This window comes from Pelophylax lessonae, assembly GCF_965119305.1.
Source record: "Pelophylax lessonae genome assembly, chromosome: 4".
Taxonomy (NCBI): domain Eukaryota; kingdom Metazoa; phylum Chordata; class Amphibia; order Anura; family Ranidae; genus Pelophylax; species Pelophylax lessonae.
This window is the reverse complement of record NC_138771.1, coordinates 91,262,385-91,290,025: the sequence shown is the minus strand read 5'-3', so window position 1 is coordinate 91,290,025 and position 27,641 is coordinate 91,262,385. Positions and strand designations below refer to the sequence as shown.

The window sequence follows — 27,641 nt, the reverse complement described above, 5'->3', positions numbered from 1 at the left end:
GGTATTTGATCACCTGTGCGATTTTTACTTTTTGCGCTATAAACAAAAAAAGAGCAACAATTTTGGAAAAATAACAATATTTTTCAAATTTTTTTATATGAAATTCCCCCCCAAAAAATTTAAAAATCAAAATTTTTTAACATTTTAGGCCAATTTGTTTTCTGCTACATATATTCGGTAAAAAAAATCGCAATAAGCATATTTTGATTGGTTTGCGCAAAAGTTATCGCAGCTACTAACTACGGGAAATTTATGTCATTTTTATTGTTTTTTTTTAACTAGTAATGGCGGCGATCTGTGATTATATTTGCGGGGCTGCGACATTGCGGCGGACAGATCGGACCCTTGACTGACATTTTTGACACTTTTGGGGGTACCAGTGACATTACTACAGTAATCAGTGCTAGAAATATGCACTGTTACTGTAAAAATTACACTGGCAGGGAAGGGGTTAACTTTTATTGGTGATCAAGGGGTTAATGTATGCCTGGTGCTTACTAACGTGTGTGGGGGGAGGGGGTTGTGTGACACAAGGACAGATCACAGGTTCAGCTATGCTGAATTCTGCAATCTGACCCTGTCTGTCACTTAGGAGATTCGGCCGCTTTGTTTACACAAGCGGGCGGATCTCCACACTCAAACCCCGACAATCGGGGAAGAGCAGAGGTGATCACCGCCGCTCCTCCCCTGGCCCGACTCCTGCTGTGACTGAATACAGCGGGAGCGTGCCTCCGGCGGCACACGCGCCGCCGAGAGAGGGGAATGTCTGGTGAAGTAGGTCTACGTCGCCAGACGATAACGAGCCACTGTGCCGCAGTAGCAGCACAGTGAGCAGTGGGAAAGTGGTTAAGAGATATTAATTTTACCTACAGGTAAGACTTAATAGAGGCTTACCTGTAGGTAAAAATGACCAAGCGGGGTTTACACACGCTTTAAGCTCTGCTGACTTCCATCATCCAATTATGTTTAAGCAAAAATGCTTTTTTTCATTATTTTTCTTGCACATGATTAGGTATTCTTTGCAAAGTGAAACTTCACCGTATTCACTAAACTCTGGGGCAAGTTCCCTTGCACAGTGCAATTATCTTTGCAAAGCAAACAGCCTATTCGCCTTTAGTTAACTGCTTGCCGACCGCTGCGCGACTATTTACTACGGCAGTTAGCCCTGTAAAGGCAAAGCGACGTAGGGCTACGTCGCTCGCCTAAGAGCCTCTAGGGGTCGAGTGCACGCCGCCGGAGGCGCGCTCCCACCCCCCGCTCGTTTCCCTGCATCCCCCTTGTGCGTGTGACCGGCGGACCCGTTGTCTGCCAGTCACTCGCGATCTCCCGGTGGAGAGGGAGAAAGGCAGGCGGCTAATGTAAACAAAGCGTATTTTGATTGGTTTGCGCAAAAGTTATCGCAGCTACTAACTATGGGAAAGATTTATGTCATTTTTATTGTTTTTTTTTTTTTAACTAGTAATGGCCGCAAAAAAAAAATCGCAGATTGCCATTACTAGTTAAAAAAAAAAAAAAACAATAAAAATGACATAAATCTTTCCCATAGTTAGTAGCTGCGATAACTTTTGCGCAAACCAATCAAAATACGCTTATTGCGATTTTTTTTTACCAAAAATATGTAGCAGAAAACGAATTGGCCTAAAATGTTAAAAAAAAAATATTTTTAAATTTTTTTGGGGGAATTTCATATAAAAAAATTTGAAAAATATTGTTATTTTTTCAAAATTGTCGCTCTTTTTTTGTTTATAGCGCAAAAAGTAAAAATCGCACATACATAAGCAGGCGGGTCTTCTCTCGGTTTCTCCGACGATCGTGAGAGGGAGAGATCACGGGAGTCCAAACACAGCGGTAGCGCGGCTCCGGCAGGGCGCACGCGTGCTGACGAAACCACATGCACTCCAGTCACGTAGTAGTACGTGACTAGACACAGCTGAGCCGCCTTGCTGCAGTAATATTACAGTGGGCAGTCGGCAAGTGATTAAACTAACACTTATCAATGTAGAAAAAAAAAAAAAAAACTCGATTTTTTTTTTAATTTATTAAAACATTTAATTGTTCACAGTAGCAGTTGAGGTGCAGTAAAACCCTGCTGTTGAGCTGTGCTTTTACCGCCCTTCAACCACTACCATCTTTTAGCTGTAGAGGCAGGGGCTGGGCATGTTCACAAGCCGTAGCTGCATTTATACCCCATGTTGCTTTCAGCAGGTGTAGCACCCACTGACCGTGACCCATTCAAGTGAAAGGCAGCACTCTGTGAGCGGCCTGCAACTGCGTGCATTGTGCAGTTCAAGGGGTTAAAGCAGGTTGTGTGGGGGTGGTACAACAGTGATCTCTTCCTGCTCCGTTCACCTGTACTGGAGCTGTGAAAGCTCAGACTCAGCCAGACAAACCAGTAACCCGAGGACAGAGGCAGTTTTCCCATTGTAAGCTGGTTTTGTGGCTACACAAAGCATAGGATGGTGGGCTCTGGTAACTATTAACCCCTGTGAGGACCGCAGTCACCAGATGTGGAGTAAGCAGGCAGGAATTATTCCATGCTGCCTCTAAAGTCCTGGCTACAACATCCCTGACAGCAGGCGGCGGAGGGATGTTCAGCTGTCAGGGATGCTGTACCCGGAACTACAGAGACAGTATTGGAAAATGCGGCTGCCTGCCCGCTTACTCTGCGGCCAGTGGCTGCACTTCTCACAGGAATTTGGCATTCAACTGAAAAATAGTCCTACTGGCAGTGCTATTACTTAACAGGGGTGCCAAACTGGAGTTATCACATATGACAAAACCCTGGTGTGTGACTGGGCATTAGGGTGTGCCCAGGCACACCTGGCACACCCCCTGAGCACGCCTATGGTGATCAGGGATAATACTGTACACTGACACTGTACTAATGACACTGGCTGGGAAGGGGTTAACATCTAGAAGCAATCAAGGGGTTACCTGTGTGCCAAACTATGTGTAATGTGTTCAAAGCAATTGTAAATTTTTTCCTATAAAAACAACAATCATGTTATACTTACCTACTTTGTTTAGTGGTTATGCACAGAGCGGCCCGGATCCTCCTTTTCTCAGGCCCCTCCCTTCTCTTCAGTGCCCCCACAGCAAGCAGCTTGCTGTGGGGGCACCCGAGCCGAGTCACACCTCCCTGTGTCCATTCAGACATGGAGCCTGCCCTGGCCCCGCCCCCTCTCTCCTGATTGGCTAGCTGACTTTGATTGACAGCAGCGGCAATCAGGAGGGAGAATCTTGGATGGCTGAGACACTCGTGAACATCGCTGGACAAAGAGGGACCTCAGGCAAGTATTGGGGAGAGCTGAGGGCGGCTGCTGCACACAGAAGGATTTTTTTCTTAAGGCATAGAATGCATTAAGATAAAAAACCTTCTGACTTTGCAACTCCTTTAATGTGTGCTGCTTTCTGATTTGGCTTTTTTTTCTCCTTGCTTTTCAGGGAGAAGAACAAGCCAGATCGCTGTTCTTTTGCACACAGAGTTCTGTGTTTTTGTAAATACAGAACTCTGTCTGTGATTGGACACAGCCTTTCAGCTGATTTTATACAAAATCATTGGCTAAAATCTGCTGCCAAACTCATGCTGTGTCCACGTTTGCTTGTGCCCGAACCTGGGTGCCGTACAGGTACGCTGTCTGTCCTGCCTGTTCTGCTCATTCATAGTAAATCTACTGTGGGCAGGCGGGAAGGAGTTAACCTTCTTAGCGGTATTCCCGAGCGAGGCTCGGGGTTACATTTCAGAGCCAAAAGCGGTAACCCCGAGCCACACTCGGGGTACCGCCAGAAGCATCGCTGGTTCCTGTAAAAGAGGTTACTTACCTTGTCACCGGGATCCAGCGATGTATGCGAGCGGTATGCGGTGGCGGATCTTCCTCCCGATCGTCTCCGTGCCCCGGCTTCCGTCTCCTGCGACGTGACGTTCGCAGGGGGGTGGAACCGGCGGCAAATTCAAATGTAAAACACACCAAACACACTGATACCATTCAAAATAAATTCACATTACATTGCCCCCCAGTGCCCTTTCCTGCAGTTTTACTGTACTTTTTATGTATATATATCTATATATATAGATATATATACATATATATACATATACATACATACATACTTTAACTTATTTATAGTTTTTTATTATATTAAAATTTATGATTTTGTGTTTCAAACTTTATCATACCCGAGATGTTATAAAGAAGAACGCACAGTAAAAAAAAAATAATATGTAAATAGTTGGTTTGGGCTGCTCATTCTCAAGAATTACATGCAAAATAATGGTACCGCTTTCAGCACCTAAAATTGGAAAGAATCATACCGCCAGGGAGATTAAAGACGCTATAGAGAAAATACTGTAATAACGTAATGTAAGTACATAAACCATAGACATCACCTTCACATTACAGTTTGTCTCCTAAAAGCTCATCTTCTTTCAGCTGTCAGTTTGTAAAAAAAATGTTGGTGCAACCTTCATAGATGTAATGTACAGAGGGGATGGTCATCTCCATCTAGCAGGTGACGTGTACACTACTTAGTTCAATGTTATTCCACTAGAGTGCACACCCGAGAAACCTTCAGAGACCTGCAAGGGGGCCCCAAGGTTTTGAAGGCCCAGGGGCCATCTACAGAGTTTTATCCAGCACTGGGCACGGCCTATTTGTCTTTAGTAAATCAATACCTATATGCTTTTCATATCGGACATTTAACTGGTACAGATCAGCATCATTTGATGAGCGACATCATGTGCCTGTACAAAAACATAGAGGGGGAGAAATAGGAGACAATATGCAATAATAAAGTGAAACCTATCAACAACAACATTTCCAACACACATACACCCCTGTGGGTGTCGCCTGATAAACATCACGCATAACTGACAAGATGAAGGAATGAGTCTATTATTTACTCTACTGGTTTCCATAAAATCAGTTGGAGATATGGGATCGCAGGCAGTAATTCCTGGGCATGAAAAAACACAACACAACCAAATTCATTAATTTAATATATTTATTGGATTTTGGTATACATACAGACTATGTATATAGCGGATTTTATTATTGGTATACATACAGACTAAATTAATATCAATTGACCATATATAGCATTAACCTAGCAACTAAATAACATCATATACCAAACTCCAGAAAAAAAAAGCAGCTCAGCCACAAAGACTCGAGCTGAATAAACCATGAAACTTCAATTTTTTTAAAAAACTGTCCCCTCTTAAAGCTGAGTTCCGGCCTCAAAATCGAAAAAATCTATTATGGGCCATCCGCTTGCTGAGGGCAACCTGAAAGAGAAATTGATAGTGCCACTCACCTTATTATAGAAGAAAATATACTCACCTTTCTTCCACTTCCTCCCTCTGCGGCCGCGGCCCGCGCCGTCACTTCCGGTTTGCGATGATTCCTGGGAGCTGAACGTCATTGCTCCGAGGAATCAATGCGCCTGCACAGGCCCCTCTCATCACTTCAGGTCATTCACTGCTAAACATGCCCAGAAGCTGTGCAGAGATGCAGCGCCTGCACCGGAAGTGACGAGCGGGGCCAGTGCAGTGCATTGTGGGACTCCGACGTCACGGAAGAGGACACGAAGAGGGACGCTGCGGCTTCAGCTGTCCACACCTGAGATGGCAGCTCTGGAGAAGAAATTTTCAAGGTAAGTATTTCTTCTTACAGGTAAGTGCGACCCGGGACAGTTTAGAGGCTATCCATTATGGAATGTACTAGCCCTGACTGTCCCAGGGGTATTTTTAGTTGAAATTGACCCCCAAGGCCGAAACTCCGCTTTAACTGCATACAAGAAGAACCCTACCACATAAAAAAGCCGGGACAGGGGAAGGGGGGTGGGAGGTTCCGCTGGACGATCCTCCACAGACGACTGGCCCTGGACCTAGCAGGCTGACCCTGTTTATAGGGACCCCCCAGGAATTCCAGAACCTTCCAGGGGGTCATCTGACTCTAGCTGACCTATCCGGTTAGGGGGTCCTGACCTTCCAGAATGTTCCAAGTCAGCTGACCTGTTCAAACCTATCACATACTCTCCCGTCCTTTTTTAAACAACGGGGGAGCCTTAAAACTGCTAACTGCCCCGATCCCATAAGGAAAAGGGGGGCCTTAAGATAGGCATACCCTCCTTTTCCTTCTATTATTATTATTTATATTAGTAGAGATATGCCTCATAAAAAATTTCTCTTGACTACACTGGTCTACAACTTTTGGGAAATTATTGACTTCCGAGATAAAATGTGCTAATTCTTACGTATTTTGATTAGCTGAATTAGAAAACAGGTGATAAAGGTGCTGGTTGGCTGAAGTTTTGAAGATATTTCACAATAAAAATGTATACACAGATGAGTATATTTACCTACAAGGGAGGGAGGTGTCTGATGATCTGATGCCTCGTAACTTCTCGACAATGTACAATAGAACAATGAAAATGGTACCACATGGAAGAGTATACATTTGTCTTCACTTTGAGACTAAAGATTATTATCTAATTTTATTTTATTGTTTTTTTATTGCAAGGTTAATTTGTCTTGGTCAGATCTATGCATCATACATCTGGTGGCTTGTGAAAGTGTCATTGCCTAACATTTCCAAGGAACAGTTGCATGATATTTTCCCTCAGAAGCCAAGATGCCTCCCAACTGTGTAAACAATGCAGATAACGTCTGCTACATTTGTGGCGAGGTTACATTTGCATCTCAAAAGTGCAATATGACAGCAGTGGTAAAAAAGGCACACCACCTATATTTTGGATGCAAAATAGGGGATCAAGAAAAGATTTGGGCCCCTCATTATTGTTGCATTACATGTGTAACTTGTCTGCGTCATTGGCTAAACAAGAAGAAAACGTCCATGCCTTTCACAGTCCCAATACTCAGGACTTAAAGGGATTGTAAAGGCAGAAGGTTTTTTCTATCTTAATGCATTCTATGCATTAAGATAAAAAGCCTTCTGTGTGCAGCAGCCCCCCTCAGTCCCCTTAATACTTACCTGAGCCCATCTTTATCCAGCGATGTTGCAGGAGTGTCTAAGCTGCCTGGGATTCCCCTTATCATTGTCTGAGACAGCAGCACGGCGCGATTGGCTCCTGCTGCTGTCCATAAAAATCATTCAGCCAATCAGAGAGAGAGAGCGAGTAGGGGCCGGGTTGTGGCTCCATGTCTGAATGGACACAGGGAGCTGTGACTCGGCTCGGGTGCCCCCATAGCAAGCTGCTTGCTGTGGGGGCACTCAGCAGGAGGGAGGGGCCAGGAGAGCAAAAGAGGGACCTGAGAAGAGGAGGATCTGGGTGCCCCCATAGCAAGCTGCTTGCTGTGGGGCACTCAACAGGATGGAGGGGCCAGGAGAGCAAAAGAGGGACCTGAAAAGAGGAGGATCTGGACTGCTCTGTGCAAAATCAACTGCACAGAGAAGGTGAGTATAACATGTTTGGTATTTTAAAAACAAAACGGGACTTAAAAATCTCTTTTATTTTCCTTTATTAGTGACCCAATTCTGGTAAAATTTAGCTACTTTCATTTCCGAGGCTTTCTCCTTGTAGACCAGTGTTTTTTTCAGTATAGCAAACCATCATACAGCGTATGAAACACCATAACCAGAACATAAATTTAAAACCATATGACAGACTCAACTCTCATGTCTCATATACCAGTCCTCCACATAAATAAGTTTTTTTAAAAATGACACCATCTTGCTTAAATATTTACATACACTAAAACAATGGCCATTTGATAACTCTTCATGCAGCCTATCCCTAATAAAGTATTGATATATTTTAAAGGGGAGTTCTACCCAAAAGTGGAACTTACGCTTTAAGTAAACCTGACCCCCTGACATGCCACATTTGGCATGTCATTTTTTTTGGGGGGGGGGGGTGCCTAGTTTTGATAGGTACCCAGCTCCCACTTCTGCTCGGAGTGCCGAAGTCCTCCTCTCCCCCTCCCTCTCTGCAATCTTCTGGGATATGTCAGAGGTCCCAGAAGATAGCCTGGCCATTCAGTACGTGTAGCGCAGCTCGCGCATGCGCAGTGCGCACCTGGCTGCGAAGCCGCAAGCTGTCACAGCCGTTTGCCCACACTAGGGATGCCGGCGCCGCCGAGAGGAGAGGGAGAGAGCTAAGGCTTCGGGCAGCCTCATCGCTGGGTCGTAGGACAGATGAGTGTGTTTATTAAAAGTCAGCAGTTACACTTTTTGTAGCTGCTGACTTTTAATAAACACAAAAACGGCTTGAACTCCACTTTCAGGAGTCATCGGAGTGCCTAATCAATGATGAACCTGCACAAACCCCTCTTTTCAATAAAGCATTTCAGCTGCTCCGCTATAGCCATAGAAAGGCTGATCAGTAGATGGGGGGATTGTAATGCTGTGTGTTTTGCTTTTTGTTTTTATACTTTAGTGTAAAACATCATAGCTTGTCTGACAAAGTCATAAATTAGAGTGTCACAAGATTATTATTCTTGTCTTGTTCTGCACTCGAGTTCAGCTAGTTTGCCAGGCAGTCGTGTCCGCTATTACCCCACCATCGCAGTAAACATATGACCGGCTATTTCACGTCTTATGCAATTAATACATTCTTCCAGGAAGTCATGACCTGCTACCTTGTGGGCATTATTCACATTCAGGATGACTTAATTGTTTTTCACAAACTTAAATTCAATCAACTGACAAAGAAAACATATAACTTTATTTTTTTTTACTCCAAATGCTGTTCAAAGTAGCAACTGCCTCCACTTTGGTGGAAGAACCACAGATACAGTGTTGGATACTGAGAAAATCAATAGACCAAATCTTTGTTTGGTTGGTATCTATCAAAGTTGGTATTTCTCAAAACTTGAACTAAAACCCCCCAGAACAATTCAAGGTAACTACTGGTATTCAAAACACTTTTTATCACTATATTCAAGTAAAAAAGTCCTTTGAAGTAAAACTACATTAGCTGAGAATATTGAGAGGATACATTGCAAAGGTTTGGAAAGCTTTTTTCCAAGTTTCTACATTTATCCTTCTTGAAGTAATTCATGCTTGCCTTATTATGCCTTCAAACTGATTTCTGAATGGGAGACCCTGCCTTCGTTATATTTACCTGAGTAATCTTTATGTTGTAATGAGAAACACTGCAGTGTCTGCATCCCTTTTGGTGAAGATGAGCCCTAGGCCTGCTGTACACGGTTTGAATGTCGGCTGGTTCAGCAGGAACTGGTCGAGATTCGAACCATTAATGAGCAGGTTGAATGTACCAAGTTGATCGGTCGATCAACTTGGGTACAACCAGGCTGCCGGATTCGCTTGCGATTACCACAGGTGGTTACTAAAGCCACTAGCGATAATCACGGTCTTCTCCCAGCGAGGACAGCTGCTTTGATTACCACAAGCGGTTGCTAAAGCCACTAGCGATAATCACGGTCTTCTCCAAGCGAAGACAGCTGCTCCCACCCCCCTGCTGGGAGAAGACAGTGTCTCATCAGGAGGGATTTCCCTGCCAACACTGTCAGTGTTGATGGGGTTATCATGCAAATTTATTTCCTGCAACCCATGGTTGCAGAGAGAAGGTTCCATGAGCAGAAGTTTATAAGTGCGAGACAAAGAGTGACTTGTGGGGCCCTCTTCACAGCATTCAAAATCAAACATTTTAATGTGCATGTTTTAGGCTCAAAAGAAATCTGTTTAATACATCTAAGATTCCATTCAAGTGGCAGGTTTGGACAAAGTTTTAAGGGTTTTTAGATGAAATTAGTTGTCTCAATGATGGCAAGATCAAGTGGCCTGAAGAAACAGTTTTTCAGAATTTTCATATGAACATTCAAACATAACTTTAAGGGTGTATGTCCAACTGTAAAGTGCATGTGTTCAGAACTATAGTAAGAGGAATGAGTTATATAACGGATCAACTGGCACCCCGACTGGGTACCTCCGTTGACGGATGCTCCTAGTGCTTCCAGAGGGCTCCAAGCACTCCACCAGACACAATAACCACCGCAGACCCCACGAACCGCCGCAGCTTGGGTGGGGTCTCGCCGTCTCCTACCCACCCTGGACCTACGACAAGGCTCCAGGTTCCAGTGGCTGAACCTCTCTTTCCCCAGAGGTGAAGCAGGCACAGGAACAGGAACAAGCTCTTACAAGAGCTTAGTGATGATTCAAGGGAGTATGAAGAGCATAGCAATCCCTTGTAGCAGATTCCCCCAATAAGAGACAGGACTCTAGATCGAGGGTGAAGTAGGACTCTTTATTGAACAGTCACACAGAATTTATATACAGCATGGACCTCCCCCCTCCTGATCATATTACCACACACAGGTCATGGGCTGCCCGATTACATTATCCTATGCAGATTAAATTGTATACAGAAATAGAATTAACATATCTAAAGAACAACCAACACAAACAGTATATTTCCACCCAGCAACTAATAGATGACAGTGATTCAATCAACCTGAGCCAATTGAGTAACAGACGGCCGTCCTCGAGCTCCTGCAATACAATACACAAACAATAGGTGTAAATACAGAATCTATTGTAGATAACAGGTGAGTACATCAGCATATTCAACGATGTCTGGAAGACAGGTGGTTGAGCTGATGATATTAGCATATTGTCTGTCTTTCATTCCCAGTGACAGTGAGTATTGTCACAAGTTATAGTTGTAAGTTCAACACCACATCCTATAAGACTTTGAAGGAACTTATGAAAAAGAGGGCGGGACTTTCAGAGGTGTTAAGGCCTTCAATCACAATAAATCATTGAAATAGCTGTATATTAAAAGTTAGCTTTTAATTATAATTTCATTAAAATGTTTAAATTGGGGTAAACACCCCCTAAAAACATGTGCAAAAAGGTAAATACGTCCTCGTAGCTAATGCAACCCCACATTAGAGGTCCTCCCCTCAACAGCCCCTTATACATAATTTGAGTCAAATAGCCTAACTCACATATCACCTATGAAGCCTGTGTTCAGAAACTCATCGATATTAAATTGGGGATGTGTGTAATTAGAATTGCAGCTCAGTGTAAACTTCGGGGAAAACAATTACCCAATCACAAGAAGGAAATTAAAGCAGTGTACACAATGTACCTAGGATTCCATGTTGCAAGAAAGCTTTAATCTTTTGACTGTTTTAAAAAAGAATAGCTGCTGCAGACTTAAATGAAAAGGTAATATTTAATAACAATATATAACAAAGTGGCTCGAATTTTAAATGTTATATTAAAAAAATCTGTCTTTGGTATTTCCTTTGCAAACCCGCTCTTGAGTGCAGTTTTTAAACATCCCTATTAGTTTGCTGTATTTCATTTGAACAGATGACACATAACAGCTGGTATTTAAACTATGCCCATAAACAAATCTCACAAAGCATCAGATTGATTATCTATCCATAATTACACAATTGTTTCTATCACTATTAATAATACAATTTTGTTTGTAGTACATCAAGTGGCGGAACGTGTGGAGTCCCTGGGCCAGTTTGTCATGAAAACAAGGAGGACATTGAAGGGTCATGGAAATAAAGTTCTCTGCATGGATTGGTGTAAAGACAAGCGGAGAATTGTGAGCTCATCCCAGGTAAAGATACTTCAGCCTTATGTAATAAGGGTGTGACTAAAGACTTCAATGTCAAGACTGTCAAAATGTGGTTTTAGACCACAGAGATACATGTTTAACGTGAGTAACACGATTCATGTAACATTTTTAGCAAATAGTAATGTGACGCAGATGTGGGATTGTCGGTATTCATAGATGTGGGTGTTTTAAGTATGTTTAGTTGCTGTGCAACACAAGGCTTAAAAGCAGTATCCTTTATAGCTACAAAATATTGTATTAATGCCTTAATTAAAAGTTTAGTTTAAAAATATCAGCACAAGGGACATTGCTTACCATCAGTGGGATGTGTCCCATATGCTGCTGTCTCTGGGTTTAAGTGAAACATTCTTCCTCTGATGCCCCCCTCCGGCATAATCTTGTGGTGCATCGGGATTTATAGACCTAAAGGAGCAGTAACAGTTACTCATCAAGAGTTCTCTACTATGCCCGCCATTTCTGCCCAGCTCCTCCTCTCATAGAAGTTTTACTATCGCTACTATGATTGAAACACAATCTATGAATGGAGGGGCAAACTTTTCCATTATCTGTCCATCCTCCATTCATAGATCATGTTTGATTCATTGAAGCTGTAGTATTGCTAATATGAATTGAGAAGCTGGACAGAAAGGCATTGACTCTTGATGGGTGACTGTCCCTGCTCCCTCAGTTCTATGAACCCTTTGCTGTACCAAAAGAATATGGTGATGGGAGTGGGGGAATTAGAGGAGGAGGGTTTTACCTAATTAAAGAGACAGCAGCACTAGGTACACATCACACTAATGGTTAATAATGTCTCTTGTGCTGCTTTTGTAACCCAATCTCAGGCTAGAGTGTATCTAAACCCAAAAAACAAAAATTCTATATATTACAGCTTACTAACCCTTAGATGAGGTGACTACATTAACTTTTTTTTTACCTGGTGAATTGGCCAATAATATACTTCTTGTCTTAGGGGCCCGTCACACTGATGAGCTTTTGATGCGTTCCCAGTTTACAATGGAAGGTGGCATTTTGGTGCGCATTTAAAAAACTGCATCATGGATGCAGCATGCAGGACTTTTCATAGCGCAGCACACCGGCAGTGTGACAGTTACATAGGATTTAATAGGGAATAGCTTTCATGCACTTTTGTTGCCTTGCACACCAGTGTGAAAGGGGCCTTAAGCCAACCATACATGGAATAAAACAATTAATCCGGCTCAGCAGGAACCAGCCAAACTTCGATCCATGTATAGCTGTTCCCATTCATGAGAAGTCAATCTATTGATTGACGTTTTATGAACTGGCTTGTTGGTATATGTTTACTTGATCCAATCGTCTGCAGTGTTGATCAGTGTATTCTGACAGCAGGGGAGTCCAGCTGTGAGAATACAATGACACAGCAGGGAAGATTTCCCATCCACCTCAAATGTGTGGATGGGGAAATCATTTCAGTTTTTTCTTAAGCCAGCATTTGATTAGTTCATATCAGGTTCAGTGGCCACCTGCAAAGGATGCATGAGCTAACATTCTAGGCACAGGATAGATGGATATCAACTGCTTCTCAGATTTGGTATATTTGAAAAAAGCTAAACACTTCCCTTGTATTGTACTTGCTTAATCTATATCAATGCAATATACTCAATTACTAAAGAATCAACATGTCTGCCTAATTTATATCACTGGGATTCCTTGAATTAGTGTCAGCCAGTCTTGAAATGCAGCCTAATAGTTAAAATGACCCATTGCCATGATTACGTATGACATGGCTGGTACATAAAAAGCTGAAGAAAATGATTGAAATGAAAATCATTCAAACTCAGGCCTGAACCAGCAAATACCAAGAGATGAATCTTTTGATGCAATAAATGAACCATCATATGTTGTCCACACACAAAAAAAGTTAAAGTGTTTGTTACCCTTAAAAAAAAAAAAAAATCCTGTTTCTTTAAAGCATGTTATACATCACAGTGCTTGTGCTGTGTAATTTGGCCCCCTGTAACAACTGAAATACCGGGCTAATCCTGCCTGGCTATACCCTCCTCCTGTAAACTGACCACGGTTTATCTTGGCTGCTGAGCCCTGACATACCGTGGTCAGTTTATGTGCCTCCGTCATTCGCTGTCTCTCCTCTGTCCTCTCCCCCCTCCCTGCCTGTCAGCTCCTGTATATGTGTGTTTGAGCCATCCCTCCCCTCCACTCCTGCCGCTATTGTTAGAAATTTAAACTTTTAAAAAATTTACTGCCAGACCCTCTCTTGTATTCAGCTATAACATGCAGTGTAAGTGTTTGTATGAAACGAAGCGTCTAAATACCATTTTTGAAGATTTATTCAGGCTGGTCACGTGACTCCTGCCTGCTCTCCGCCCCATATAAGGGCTACAGCGGGAGAAGCAGAGCAGCCAGCACAGCGATCACGTAACTTCCCAGCTGATGTCAGCGGGAAATCTTGGCTTCTCCCACTGTAGCCCTAGATTGGAGTAGGAGAGCGGCTGGGAGTCACATGACCAGCCTGAAGATATCTGCAAAAATTATATTTAGATGCTTTGTTTTCCACAAACACTTACACTGCATGTTATAGCTGGATACGAGAGTGGGGCTGGCAGCTGGCATGCAATGTAAGGTAACAAACACTTTAAGGCATTTTCAAGACTTTCAATCAGCTTTCAGCCCCCGTTCACATCGGCGGGATTTGACATGCGGTTTGACAGGTTAAACCGAAGCCTATTGCCGGCAATGGGAAAGTCCAAAAAAAAAAGTCCAATCAGTGCGATGTTGACCTTGCGGACAAAAAAGCAAGGCGCCTCTAAGTACAGTAACTAAAGACGTTTATTAAAAAAAGGTTAAAAAACGCTCATATTAGGCTGGATGGGACATGAGCAACATATGTTGCTCATGTCCCATCCAGCCTAATGTGAACTTTGCGAATTTAACAAAAAATAAATTAAAAATAAATTAAAATTGCAATCACTTGATCTAATTGTTATGTATTTGGCCAGGTTTAGTAGTTGGTTGCTTTTCTATGGTTGGCAATTTTTTTGCAATCTAATGCTGGTTAAAAAATGTCTGACAATTGCAATGTGTGGCTAGCATAACAGAATATGCCCTGTCACAATTTAATATTTTGGAGCCCACAACTCTATACAGTGGCTCCATAATGAAAAAATAAGCCATATAGTTTCAAAGGATCCATACACATTGCACTGAGACAGAGAGAATACCAAATCAACAGTGTAAATTTAATGGTTTCTAATCTAATTTACTTGTGAATGTTTGATTTGTTTTTTTTCATTAATGTTTTTCTTTCTTGTTTGTGTTTCTTTATCATACAGGATGGAAAAGTGATTGTCTGGGACGCTTTTACAACAAACAAGGTCAGTAGCCTGCTGCCTCTGTACGAAGACCTATTACAACTGATATAAAATAACAGCATCATATAGCACCAATGTTATAAAATCTATTTTTTTCTGATGGATGTATGCCAGTAGTACATGTAATAGTAGCATTCCATATATATATATATATATATATATATATATATATATATATATATATATATATATATATATATAGTCCTCCTTTATTTACAGTATTTGTATTTTTCTCAAGCTTTACATGCAGACCAATCTGTCCATCATAAATGACAACTACAGGGTTGGGACAACCTGTAACATTTTTTTTTTAAAACTACTTATAAGGCGGGTACCCATGCCTCTTTCCATGTGGCCGACACGCTCAGTTGGGTCCCACCTTACATACAGCATTGCAGGGCATCATGCTGTTGTTCATCCCAAACCCACGTTCAGTTCATATGCATGAATGTAGGGGCTAGACCTCACTTCCACATCCTCCTGGTCCTTACTCACGTCAATCCCTTCTTGCCTGGAGTACTATATCTTAGATGTGATCCCGACATAACCTCCAGAAGTATAACTGGCCACCTGAGGGCCATGAGACACAGGAGTCCAAGCCACCTGATGCATGGAAAATTCGAGTTATCTCTCACCATCAGGCAGGGGACTCCTTTTCCACCATCACCACCCATTTCAGAGCTGACCAGGCTTGCACCAGTAAAGCATACAACTCTTCATCCCCAGGCATTGTCTGCACTGAACCTTTACTCTTGATAGAAGGCCTTGACTGAGGCCTTCTTATTGCAAAGTAACTTCTTTACCCAGTAGCAAGACAATAAACAGTCCATTTTAATGGTGACAACTTTCCAGATATTATTGAGGTATAAAACATCAGTCTCATATTTTTGCATCTTGAAAAACAGTGGAAGAGCAAGGTGGTACTCACAAGCTGATAACAGTCCACAACTTGATTCCCAAAACCTATGGGCAAAGTCCTGCACTGCCCCTAGGACTAGGACTCCTCAGCTCTCATCAGCTTAGTGGCACCAGGAAGTCTCTCACTACTATACCAAAGCTCCTCCAAACTTATAAAGGGGAACTCACTTAACCACCCAACCTCTCAGAATGAGCAGTTCTTAAGGAGAAACCCTACCTGCCTACATACAGCATTTAAACACTTTGAATAAAAAAGGTGACCATTGTAAGCCCCTTAGGCAGTATGATAGTTTGTTGCTAACTCTAACAACTTTGTTGGACGGTTTGGTCTGTGTCAAAATGTGCAGGAAAAAAATGCATTAATGTACCCAATATTGTCATCACATGCTTTAATGGCATACAGTGATCAGATGGTTGTATGAAAAAGCCTTTTTTGGTGTCTATATATTCTTCAATGAAGGCTGCTGATAGAAGCTGTCACCCATGCTTTGCTGGATTCTGATGTTGATTTACTAAAGCTAAATAGGCTGTTAGTTGTACTTTGCCCCAAAGCAAAAGAATACCCAATCACGTGCAAGGAAAATAAAAAAAGGGCAAGAAAAATTTAAAGGAAAAGGAAAAAAAAAAGGCATTTCTCTTTCGTTCACTGACTGACACAGATCCATGTCTTCTTGACCATTGGGTTTATGCTGCTCTCTCTTCAGGAGGAGGAATAGGTGGAAACAATTTTGGTTACACCCCTGAGGCAGTCCCAGAGGGTATACCACCACTTCCTGCTATAGGACTTGAGTTTTTTTATGCCTAGTCAGGAGTAAGGACCTGGCTCTCTGCTGGGATCTGCGATCCTGGCATTCTTTCCGTTTTGTATGGATATTTTTACTTTTTCTTTATTATTTTTGTTCCTGTGCGAACTACAATCAACCTGTTCCTGTGTGAACTACAATCAACATCCGGACTGGGCGACGCACCGGATATCCTAGATCCTGATGGTCTTCTCAGTCTGGCCTGTGAGCGCGATCCAACTGTTAGCTCCGCGCTAGGTTGGCCGCGACATAGCCCCACTGGACGGGGGCTGGCCGGCGAGTGAAACACCTCACGCCCTGGTCACAACAGCAGTCATGTACCGTACCTCAGGCCACAGCACCCCCATTCCAAGATGGTGCGGTGGACTGCTGGGAGTAGCGCCCACCTGATGCCAAGGTGTGGTGAGTAGTGTCCCCCCTACTTTCTTTTGGAATTGCTGGGGTGGTCGTGGGCCCTCCCTGGGGATGGTAGACCCCCTCCTGTGTCCTCCCTCCCCCTCACAATTTTTCCCCCATCTCCACAGCTGGGTTCCCCCTGCATAGGTTGCCCCAACCTGCCCCCTGTCTCCCCCCCCCCTTAGTCCCTTTTGGGGGGGCATGGGTGTATTTTAGTTAGGGGGCTTGTCTGGTATTTGGCCGGAGAGTGGTGGGTGGGTGCCGCTGTCGGTCCCCCTTTTTAGGAGTGCCCGTACCTTGGTGCTGCAGGGGAGTCCCCTCCTGGTAGATGCCTCTTCCCTGTGGTCCAGTGGGATCTTGGGTTCTGTGCAGTGCTGCATGGTGCTGTCATCTTGCCGTGGATGCTGCATTCCCGGCTTCGGCAGCCATGTTTGCGTAGTCCAGCGTCCATGTTTTGGGTTTCTCATAGAAAATAACGGTGGCCATTTTCTTGTAGTCTGAGTGCATTGATGTGCTGTGGGGGCCTCTAGTGTTAGTGTCGGCGCTTCCTCTTCCTCTTCCATCGCAGTGTGGCAGGCTGTTTGGCACTCTCCAGCTCTGGAGTGGTGAGTCTCTGGTGGGTTTATGATCCTTCCTCTGCTTTACAGCGCCGCAGGTGCGCTGATTCTTGTGGTGCTCCAGTGGTGCGTAGGGGGGTTCCCCTTTTTTTGCAAAAAAATAAAATGTTTCTCTTACATCCTCCGACAGTCGCCGCCTCTTCATATTCGTCACAATGGGTATTTGACTTTGCTCCGTAGGAGTAGCTAGGCAACAGAATATGTCAATATTAAAGCTTTTAACATATCCCACCCCCAGGGGGTGGTCCCCTCAGTCAATACCCTCCTACTTCCTGTATCCATACCTCAGTTTCATTGTCTAGCTTTCAGGAGTGGCTGGATGTTTCTATGCTGGGACATTTTGTCTCAGCCTTTATCTTCTTTTTTTGATTTTATTTGAGTTTTTTCTCTCTCTTTACCTAGCTGTTACTTTTGTCAGCATTAGTTAGTTCTTCTGATGAAGAGGATCGTGCGGGCTGGGTCTCGGGCTGGCCCCCCTGATCGCAGGTTGTGGGCCAGTGGCTTCCCAGCCTGCCATCGAGCGTTCAGTCAGGTATTTTTCCTGGCATATGTGAACGACCCATCACTGTTCGCTGCAGGGATGCTATGGTGAGGTGGCTACCTCACTGGACGCCATGCGGTTTCGCACCACAGTTCTACTGCGTCCTGGCTGCGACTCTCCCTGTCACATGTGCAGTGGCTTGATCGCTTGTGTGGGTTCCCCACGCCATTCAGGAGGTAAGTGTACTTTATGTGGGGACCTGTATGTGTAGTGGGTGTTAGTCTGGGACTGTGTAACCCTGCATGCCTGTTCACACTGTTGGGCTCCCTGTCTGGTTTAATGCTGCTGTGGGCTGCAAGGAGGGGGGCTGTTGTACACTGTTCAGTGTCAATACTGTGATTATCTGTGTGACATGCTGTATGATTATAGGACATAATAGGATGTTATACATGTTGGTGCATACATGCGGCGGCCGCTACGGCGGTCCGCCATTTTTATTATAGCTGCAGGCGTGTGCTGGCCATATCTGTGTGATAGGAGCGGCGTTTTTGGCGCCAAGCGCCGCCATTTTGGCTGCGATCGCTCGGGCCGCATGTCAGCGCTGCATGCTCTGCCTTTGCTAGTCCCTCACCGGCGGCCATGTTTGTGGAGCCTTCCATAGGCTTTATGGGAGCGGTCTGTTTTTCCTCACTTCCTTTCCCTGAGCAACAGCGATCAGTGCAGCAGCTTAGTGGTCTCTCCAGGTTTATCTTCCTTATCCCTGTATTCCTTGCCTAAGTTTTGTGTTTATCCCTGTGGGGGTCGGTGTGTGCTTGTGTGCAGTGGGCTGCGCTCACCGCGCTGTTAAAGGGGCAGTACTCCTTTTCTTCCTAACACACTTTTGGGGGCATGGATTCTCAGGAAAGCAAATTTCCTCTCACCTTAGTGGGGGGCCAGGGGACTGCTGCTGCTTCCCCCGAGGGGGGTGATTTGGCTACTGTTGTGGCTAACCTTGCTGCTCAGGTGCAAATGCTTGTGGCTGCTCAATCCACAAAACGGCCCAGAGTTTCAATTTCCTCTGATTCAGAGGGTGATGGTGATGGGGCTGCTATGGCTGGGGTCTCCTTATCGGGGTCCCGTTCGTCCCTGGACCTTATAGGGTCTGAAGTGGAGGCTGAGGTTGAAGGGGTTGATAATTCCCCCCCTGGCTCGTCTGAAGAGCTTGCACTCATGGATGACTTGGTTGCTTCTATCAAACAAACACTGCGTTTACAGGATGAGCCTTGTCCTCCTGCTGTCCTGACCTCTTATGGGACGCAGCGACGACGCAAATCATCGCAGGTTTTTCCTTGCACTGAGGATTTTCAGCGCGCTGTTAGTGAACAATGGCGCAATATACGGAAGCCATTTGCTGTGCCAAGTAGGTTCAAGCTGCGTTATCCTTTCTCACCCGCTACTGATGAACGTTGGTGTGTGCCACCTCCGGTGGATCACGCGGTGGCGGTTTTGAATAAGTCCACTGCGATTCCTGCTGAGGATACCCCGGTGTTCTGGGATGCCACGGACAGGAGGCTGGAGTCACTTGCCCGTCATACTTATTCGGTTACCGGTTCCATGCTGAAAGCTATTTTTGCTTCTCTTATGGCAGCTCAGGCTGTCGCGGATTGGACGCAGGTACTTAGGCGCGTCCTGGTGGCTGACTCTGCCCCCCCAGCGACGCTGGCTATGGTAGATCAAATCCATCAGGGTGTCATGTATTTGTGTGATGCGGACTTGGATATAGTCCCGTTGGCTGCACGTGTGCACAGCGTGGTGGTGTTGTCACGCCGCCTGATTTGGCTGAAGTGTTGGTCTGTGGACCAATCTTCGCGCAAAACCTTAGCTAATCTGCCCTATACGGGATCTCGCCTTTTTGGCGAACCCTTGGATGCGCTGATAAAAGGGATCACGGGTGGTAAGAGCACGCTCTTACCCCAATCCCACAAGGCTAAGGTTGCTCCGGGTAAGAAGCATGCTTCTTTTCGGCACTCTCAGGGGTCCTTTCGTGCCTTTCGGTCGCACTATAAGGGCAAGCCCTTCAAAGGTCAAGGCTCCCAAAAGAAGCAGTGGACAGGTAAGCAGAAGTCCGGCCAGTCCGGATCCGCTGCCCATAACAATGCGGCCTGAAGGGGCGCCCTCACCCAGTTCTGGGGTGGGGGGACGTTTGCTCGGTTTTCTTCAACCCTGGATGGCCCGTGTTCGGGACAGGTGGGTTCAGGAAATCGTTCGATCTGGCTACAAGATCGAGTTTCTCTCTCGGCCGGCGAGCAGATTTTTTCCCTCAAATCTTCAACTGTCTCCGGAGCGGTTGCGGGATCTGCACCTGGCGGTGCGGGACCTGCGAGCTCAGGGAGTGGTGGTTCTGGTGCCTCATCGGGACAGATTTCGGGGGTTTTATTCCAATCTGTTCACCGTGCCCAGGAAGGAGGGCAAGGTGCGTCCAATTCTGGACTTAAAGGCTCTGAACCGCTTTGTGCGGGTTCGCAAGTTCCGCATGGAATCCCTGCGGTCGGTGGTGGCTGCCCTGGTTCCGGGGGAATTCATGGCCTCCATCGACTTGAAGGATGCGTACCTTCACATTCCAATTTTCGAGGGTCACCAGAGGATCATTACCAATTCGTGGCGCTACCTTTTGGTCTCGCTTCGGCTCCACGGGTGTTCACCAAGGTGCTTGCACCGGTTCTGGCTTTGTTGAGAGCCCAGGGCATCTCTGTCCTGGGGTATCTGGACGACATTCTTGTTCGGTCTGCGTCCAGCCAGGGTCTGGTGAAGGACCTGTCCGTCACGATGCAGACTCTGCAGGAGTTTGGTTGGACGATAAACTTTCCAAAATCGACGCTGTGCCCGTCGGTTCGTCTTCCCTACCTGGGAATGATTCTGGACTCGGTCCAGGTGAGGGTCTTCCTACCGGACGACAAGCTCGGGACTCTTCAGGAAGAAGTCAGGTCCCTCAGGGACGTTCCGTGCTCGTCACTCCGGACGTGCATGCGATGTTTGGGATTGATGGTCTCGGCTTTCGAGGCAATTCCCTTTGCCCAGTTTCACACGCGGGGTCTCCAAGCGGAGATCCTGTCCAGGTGGGACGGGCGACCGCAATCTCTGGATCTCCAGATTTCGTTGGGTCATCGCACCAGAAGGGATCTTCTGTGGTGGCTCCAGTCCCCGGCGGTGTCGGGGGGCAAGTCTTTTCATCCTCTCTCATGGACGGTGGTCACCACGGATGCCAGCCTGTCGGGCTGGGGTGGTGTTCTGGGCGTTCTGTCCGCCCAGGGAACTTGGTCGGAGGAGGAATCCTCCCTTCCGATCAACATTCTGGAATTGCGAGCGATAAATCTCTGCCTTCGACGTTGGACGGACAGGCTGCAGGGCCATCCGGTTCGGGTGCAGACGGACAATGCCACGGCGGTGGCCTACATCAACCACCAAGGGGGCACCAGGAGTGCCCGAGCGGCTCGGGAAGTGGCCGACATTCTGTCTTGGGCCGAGACGCACGTCCCGGCGATAACGGCGGTTCACATTCCGGGGGTGGAGAACTGGCAGGCGGATTATCTGAGTCGCCAGTCCCTGGACCAGGGGGAATGGTCCCTCCACCCGGATGTATTCCAGATGTTGTGCGCGAAGTGGGGTCTTCCAGATGTGGACCTGTTCGCGTCTCGTCTGAACAAAAAGGTGGAAAGGTTCGTGGCAAGGATGCGCGATCCTCGGGCAGACGCGTCAGACGCGTTGGTAGCTTCGTGGCATCAGTACCGACTGATGTATGCATTCCCACCGATTCAACTGCTGTCCAGGTTCCTTCGCAGGTTGAACTCGGAACCGCAAACGGTGATTCTTGTGGCGCCGGACTGGCCTCGCTGGTCCTGGTACGCAGACCTCGTGAATCTGGCGGGGCGTCTGCCTCTTCGAGAAGATCTTCTGTCTCAAGGACCAATATTCCATCCTGCTTTACAGTCGCTGGCTTTGACGGCCTGGCTGTTGAAACCGAGGTCCTGAAGGATAGGGGTCTCTCCCCTGAGGTCATTCACACTTTGATCAACGCGAGGAAGTCTTCCTCGGGGAAGGTCTATTACCGTACTTGGAAGGCCTATTTTGCCTGGTGTGAGTCCAGGGGGTGTTCCCCTCGCACATACTCGGTGTCTAGGGTGTTGTCCTTCCTTCTAACGGGTGTTGACCAGCGTTTGGCGCTGGCTACGATCAAGGGTCAGGTCTCTGCGCTGGCCGTTCTTTTTCAACGTCCTGTGGCGTCTAACTCCTTGGTTAGCACATTTGTTCAAGGGGTGCGGCATCTTGTCCTTCCTAGGAGGGAACCTCTGCCTCCTTGGGACTTGAATCTTGTTCTATCCGTGTTACAACATGCTCCTTTTGAACAGATCAGGAGGATCTCGTTGTCTATGTTGTCCAAGAAGGTCGCCTTTTTGGTGGCGATCACTTCGGCTCGCAGAGTGTCGGAGCTGGCAGCTTTGTCCTGCAGGTCTCCGTATTTGGTCATTCACTTGGATAAGGTGGTCTTGCGACCTAACCCTTCCTTTCTTCCGAAGAGGATTTCGGAATTTCACCTCAATGAGGACATTGTCTTGCCTTCGCTCTGCGCGAAACCTAAACATCCGAAGGAGGTGGATTTGCACTCCTTGGATGATGTTCGGGCGATTAGGGTTTACCTAAAATCGACTGAATCTTTTCGCAAGTCGGATTCTTTGTTTGTCCTTCCAGAAGGTCCTCGGAAGGGCATGGTGGCGTCGGCTTCCACCATCGCCAAATAGACCAGACAGACCATTGAACAGGCCTATGCTCTGAAGGGGAAAGTTCCCCCCATGCCTGTGAAGGCGCACTCTACCAGATCTTTGAGTACGTCTTGGGCCTGTCATCATCGGGCTTCTGTGGCCCAGGTGTGTAAGGCGGCGTTCACACATTCTCAAAGTTCTACAAGGTGGATGTTCAGGCATCGGCGGATGCTTCCTTTGGCCGCAAGGTTCTTAGTGCGGCAGTTCCTTAAGGCCCCTTGTTTTTGGACCCTTGGCTGTTGGGGATATATTTTTTATCCCTAGGTTGTTTGTTTTTTCCTGGGTTGTTGCTCCTGTTGAGCAAGTTTTTTTTTCATGCTGCCCAGCTGGTTTCCTTCCCTTGGTAAGGTTCCTTTCTCTGATGTGGAGACTGCGTTGCCTTAGGCGCGGCTGCGTTTCCCACCCCTCATGTTTGCACTGCTTTGGGATGTCCCCATTGTGACGAATATGAAGAGGCGGCGACTGTCGGAGGACGTAAGAGAAAACTGAATTTTTGTAAAATGTTACCTGTAAAATTCCTTTCTCTGAGTTCTCTGACAGTCGCCGCCCACCGCCCCTCTTTTGGGGTTTGTTATGTACCCTACTGCTATTCTACTGAAACTGAGGTATTGATACAGGAAGTAGGAGGGTATTGACTGAGGGGACCACCCCCTGGGGGTGGGATATGTTAAAAGCTTTAATATTGACATATTCTGTTGCCTAGCTACTCCTACGGAGAAAAGTCAAATACCCATTGTGACGAATATGAAGAGGCGGCGACTGTCGGAGGACTCAGAGAAAGGAATTTTACAGGTAAGATTTTACAAAAATTCAGTTTTTCTGTTGTGCACAGCGCAGCTCCGATTAACCCCTTGTTGGCAATGGAGCCTTTGGAGCATGTATCACCACCTGACCCACTCCTGGAAGCTGCGAGACCCTCTGGGTCTCAGTCTGCCCTGGCAGCCATAAAGGCAGCCCTGCAGTCACTTGTATCCAAGGTAGATATAGCCCTGCAAAGGAGGCCTAGCAAGAAGCGCCTGCCGCCTTCACCTGTATCCTTTGCCTCCTCAGGGTCTGAGATGGATTTGGCCGCCGTGGACGAGAGTCAGCCCACTGGGTCTGCGTCCAAGCACGTTGAGTGCTCTAACAGCGAGGATGAATCCTCCTCCTCCACAGCTGTGCATGAAAAAGCGATGGTTGAGGCCCTAATTGTGTCAGTGCGGGAAACTTTAAAGTTGGAGGACTCAGCTAATGCAGTTTGGCACCCGCAAATCTTCCAAGGTGACAAAGGTGTTCCCCTTTCCTGCCTATTTTGATGAATTTGTCACTAGCCAGTGGGGTTCCCCGAAACGCATAGTTGGAATACCTAAGCGCTTCGCGAGGAGATATCCCTTTGAAGAGTCTCTCCTGAAGAAACTTACGGTTCCACCGTTGGTGGACTCTAAAGGTTTCCAGGTTAAAAAAGGCTACACTTTTGCCAGTGGAGGATTCTCCATCCTTTAAGGATCCCGTGGACAAGAGAGCTGAGGCTCTGGTCGGTATCTTTTTACCGTGGCTGGTTCAATGTTGGGGCCAGTGTTTGCTATCACCTTGGTATCCCAGACCTTAATGGAATGGGCAAATGTTTTACGCCAGGATCTGGAAGGGAGTCAACACTCTCCTGGGCTGACGGAGCTGGCGGATCAGTGGGATCCAGGGGTTACAGTACATTTGTGATGCATCTTTGGATGCGGCCCCCTTGGCCGGCAGGGTATCTGTGACGGCAGTGATTCTTCGCCGTATGATATGGAAGCACTGGTTGGCCGACCAGGCTTCTAAAAAGGTGCTGACTGATCTACCTTTTGTGTGTGACCATTTGTTCGGTGCCTCTATGGAAGAGATCATTAAGGGCGTTACGGGGGGTAAGAGTACATAACTTCCGCAGGTTGCTAAGGGCAAGGAATCTCGTCTTAAACGTGGTCCTTTCTTCTCGGCTCACAAGCGGCCCTTTCGTCCGTCTGGATTGCAGGAAAAGGGTTTGAGATCCACCCGTAACTTTGCGGGAGGCTCCAAGAGACCCTGGAATGGTAAGTCAAAAGCGGGCACTTCTGGTTCCACAGACAAGCCTTTCCCAGCCTGAAGGGGCACCCTCACCCGCATCTGGGGTGGGGGGACGTCTTCACATTTTTCTGGATCCGTGGACCTTGCTCATTCAGGACAGATGGGTCCACAAGTTGATTCGGTTCAGTTACAAGATCGAGTTTCAGACCTTGTCTCCGGCAAGGTTCTTTTCTTCCAACTTGTGCCTGTCTCACGATCGTCTACAGGGCCTCTACGGGGTAGTGCAGGACCTGTTAGCACAAGGAGTCATTGTTCCAGAGTCAGAACGTTTTCAAGGTTTTTATTCAAATCTGTTTACAGTTCCCAAGAAGGAAGGCAAGGTTTGTCTGATCTTGGATCTCAAGGCTCTGAACCACTTTGTGCGGGTTCAGAAATTTCGGATGGAGTCCATCTGCACGGTAGTAGCTTTCCTTCATCAGGGGGATCCTCTGGCTTCTATCGATCTTAAGGACACTTATCTTGATACTCCAATATATATTGGGCATCATCGTTTTCTTTGTTTTGCTGTGGGCGAGGAGCACTATCAATTCGTGGCATTACCTTTTGGTCTCGCTTCAGCTCCTCGGGTGTTCAGAAAGGTTTTGGCCCTAGTTCTGGCCTTGCTACAGCAGAAAGGGATCACAGTACTGGGTTACCTGGATGATCTGCTTCTGCATGTAGAGTCTTCCTCTGCTCTAGAAGCCGACTTGGACATTACTGTGTAAACTCTACAGGAGTTCGGATGGACACTAAATTTTCAGAAATCGGTGTTGACTTTGTCCACTAAGCTGGACTACTTGGGTCTGACGCTGGACTCGAGGTTGGCCCGGGTGTTTCTTCCTCAGACAAAATTTCTAAAGCTACAGAATGCAGCACGGCTCCTGTTGTCCAACAGTCGGTCATCACACAGGACTTGCATGCAAGTGCTGGGCCTGATGGTTTCCACCTTTGAGGTGGTTCCATTTGCTCAGTTCCATATCAGACCTCTGCAAATAGAGATTCTGTAAAAATGGAACAAGGATCATCATTGGACAATCTGACCCTGTTGAGTCTGGGTTCAAGGGAGTCTCCTTGGTGGCTCCGCTCCCTTGTGCTTCGTCTGGGAAAATCCTTTTCTTCCCCTCTATTGGACTGTAATCACCCCGGATACCAGTCTGTCCAGGTACTCGAGGTGTTTGGACTACAAGGACTACAAGGTGTTTGGACTCAAGGGGGCACAAAGGGTGCCCTGGCGGCCCGGGAAGTGGTCGGTATCTTGAGGTTGGCAGAACTATATGTTTCGTCCCTCTCTGCTGTGCACATTCCGGGGGTAGAGAATTTGCAAGCGGACTATCTCAGTCGACAGACATTGGATCCGGGAGAATGGTCTCTTTACCCAGAAGTGTTTCATCAACTGTACCTTCAGTGGGGGTTCCCGATGTGGACCTGTTGGCCTCTCGTCTCAACAGGAAGGTGCAGAGGTTCGTGTCAAGGTCTCGGGATCCTCTGGCCGATGCCGCAGATGCCCTGGTGGCCCCTTGGGGTCAATAACGTCTAAATTAACGCCTTTCCTCCAATACAACTTCTGTCAAGAATCGAGGTAGAAGGGATTCTAGTCATTCTGGTGGCACCAGACTGGCCTCGCCGGTCTTGGTACGCAGGCCTGGTAAGGTTGGAAGCAGAAAACGTCCTCTCAGGGAAGATCTTCTGTATCAGGGACCAATCTTCCATCCTGCTTTAAAGTCACTGTCTTTAACGGCTTGGCTATTGAAAGCCAGGTGCTGAATGACAGGGGGCTGTCAGAATCAGTGATTCCTGCGCTGTTAAAAGCTAGGAAATCTACTTCCAGGAAGGTTTATCATAGAGTTTGGAAGCAGTACATTACTTGGTGTGAGTCTTGGGGGGTTTCTCCCCGTTCCTTTTCTGTATCTCACCTGTTGGAGTTTCTACAACTGGGTGTAGATCAATGTTTGGCGCTGGGCACCATCAAGGGCCAGATTTCCACTTTGGCTATATTTTTCCAAAGCCCATTGGTGGGGAAGTCTGGCTCCTCCGGTGCGATTCCTGGTGCCGCCATGGGATCTCTATTTGGTACTGTTGGTGCTTCAAGAGCCTCCCTTTGAAAATATTCGACAACTTCCTCTGTTCACTCGCAGAAGGTGGCCTTTTTAGTCCCTATTGTAGGGTGTCGGAGTTGTCTGCATTGTCCTGTCGGTGGCCTTTTCTGGTGATTCATAGGGACAACGTGGTGTTGCAACCCTGTCAGGTGTTCCTTCCTAAGGTTGTCTGGGGGTTTCATTTAAATGAAGATATTGTATAACAGTCCTTATGTCCTAAACCGAAAAACATCCTAAGGAAATTGCTTTACATTCCTTGGATGTGGTCAGGGCGATTCGGTGTACCTGGCGGTGACTGAGGCGATTTAGAAATCTGATTCTTTGTTTGTTCTCATGGATGGACCTTGTAAGGGTCAGGCCGAGTCTGCTGCCACCATTTCCAAGTGGATCAGGCAGACGGTGGTGCAGGCCTATTCTTTTAAGGGTCAGGTTCCTCCTTTCCCTGTTAAGGCACATTCTACGAGGGCCTTCCGTCATCAGGCGTCAGTGGTTCAGGTGTGCAAGGGGGCTACGTGGTCATCTGTACACACATTTACAATTTTTTTT

General features: G+C 46.5%; 1 protein-coding gene across 1 annotated transcript in view; it reads left to right on the top strand.

Annotated features, from left to right (window-relative positions):
- GNB5 (G protein subunit beta 5) overlaps nucleotides 1-27,641 on the top strand; it is a 109,020-nt gene that overhangs the window by 11,009 nt on the left and 70,370 nt on the right. Inside the window, exons 2-3 of the mRNA XM_082256676.1 lie at nucleotides 11,426-11,562; nucleotides 14,892-14,933. Coding sequence (XP_082112802.1) covers nucleotides 11,426-11,562; nucleotides 14,892-14,933 — 179 coding nt within the window. The remainder of the gene's footprint in view (nucleotides 1-11,425; nucleotides 11,563-14,891; nucleotides 14,934-27,641) is intronic.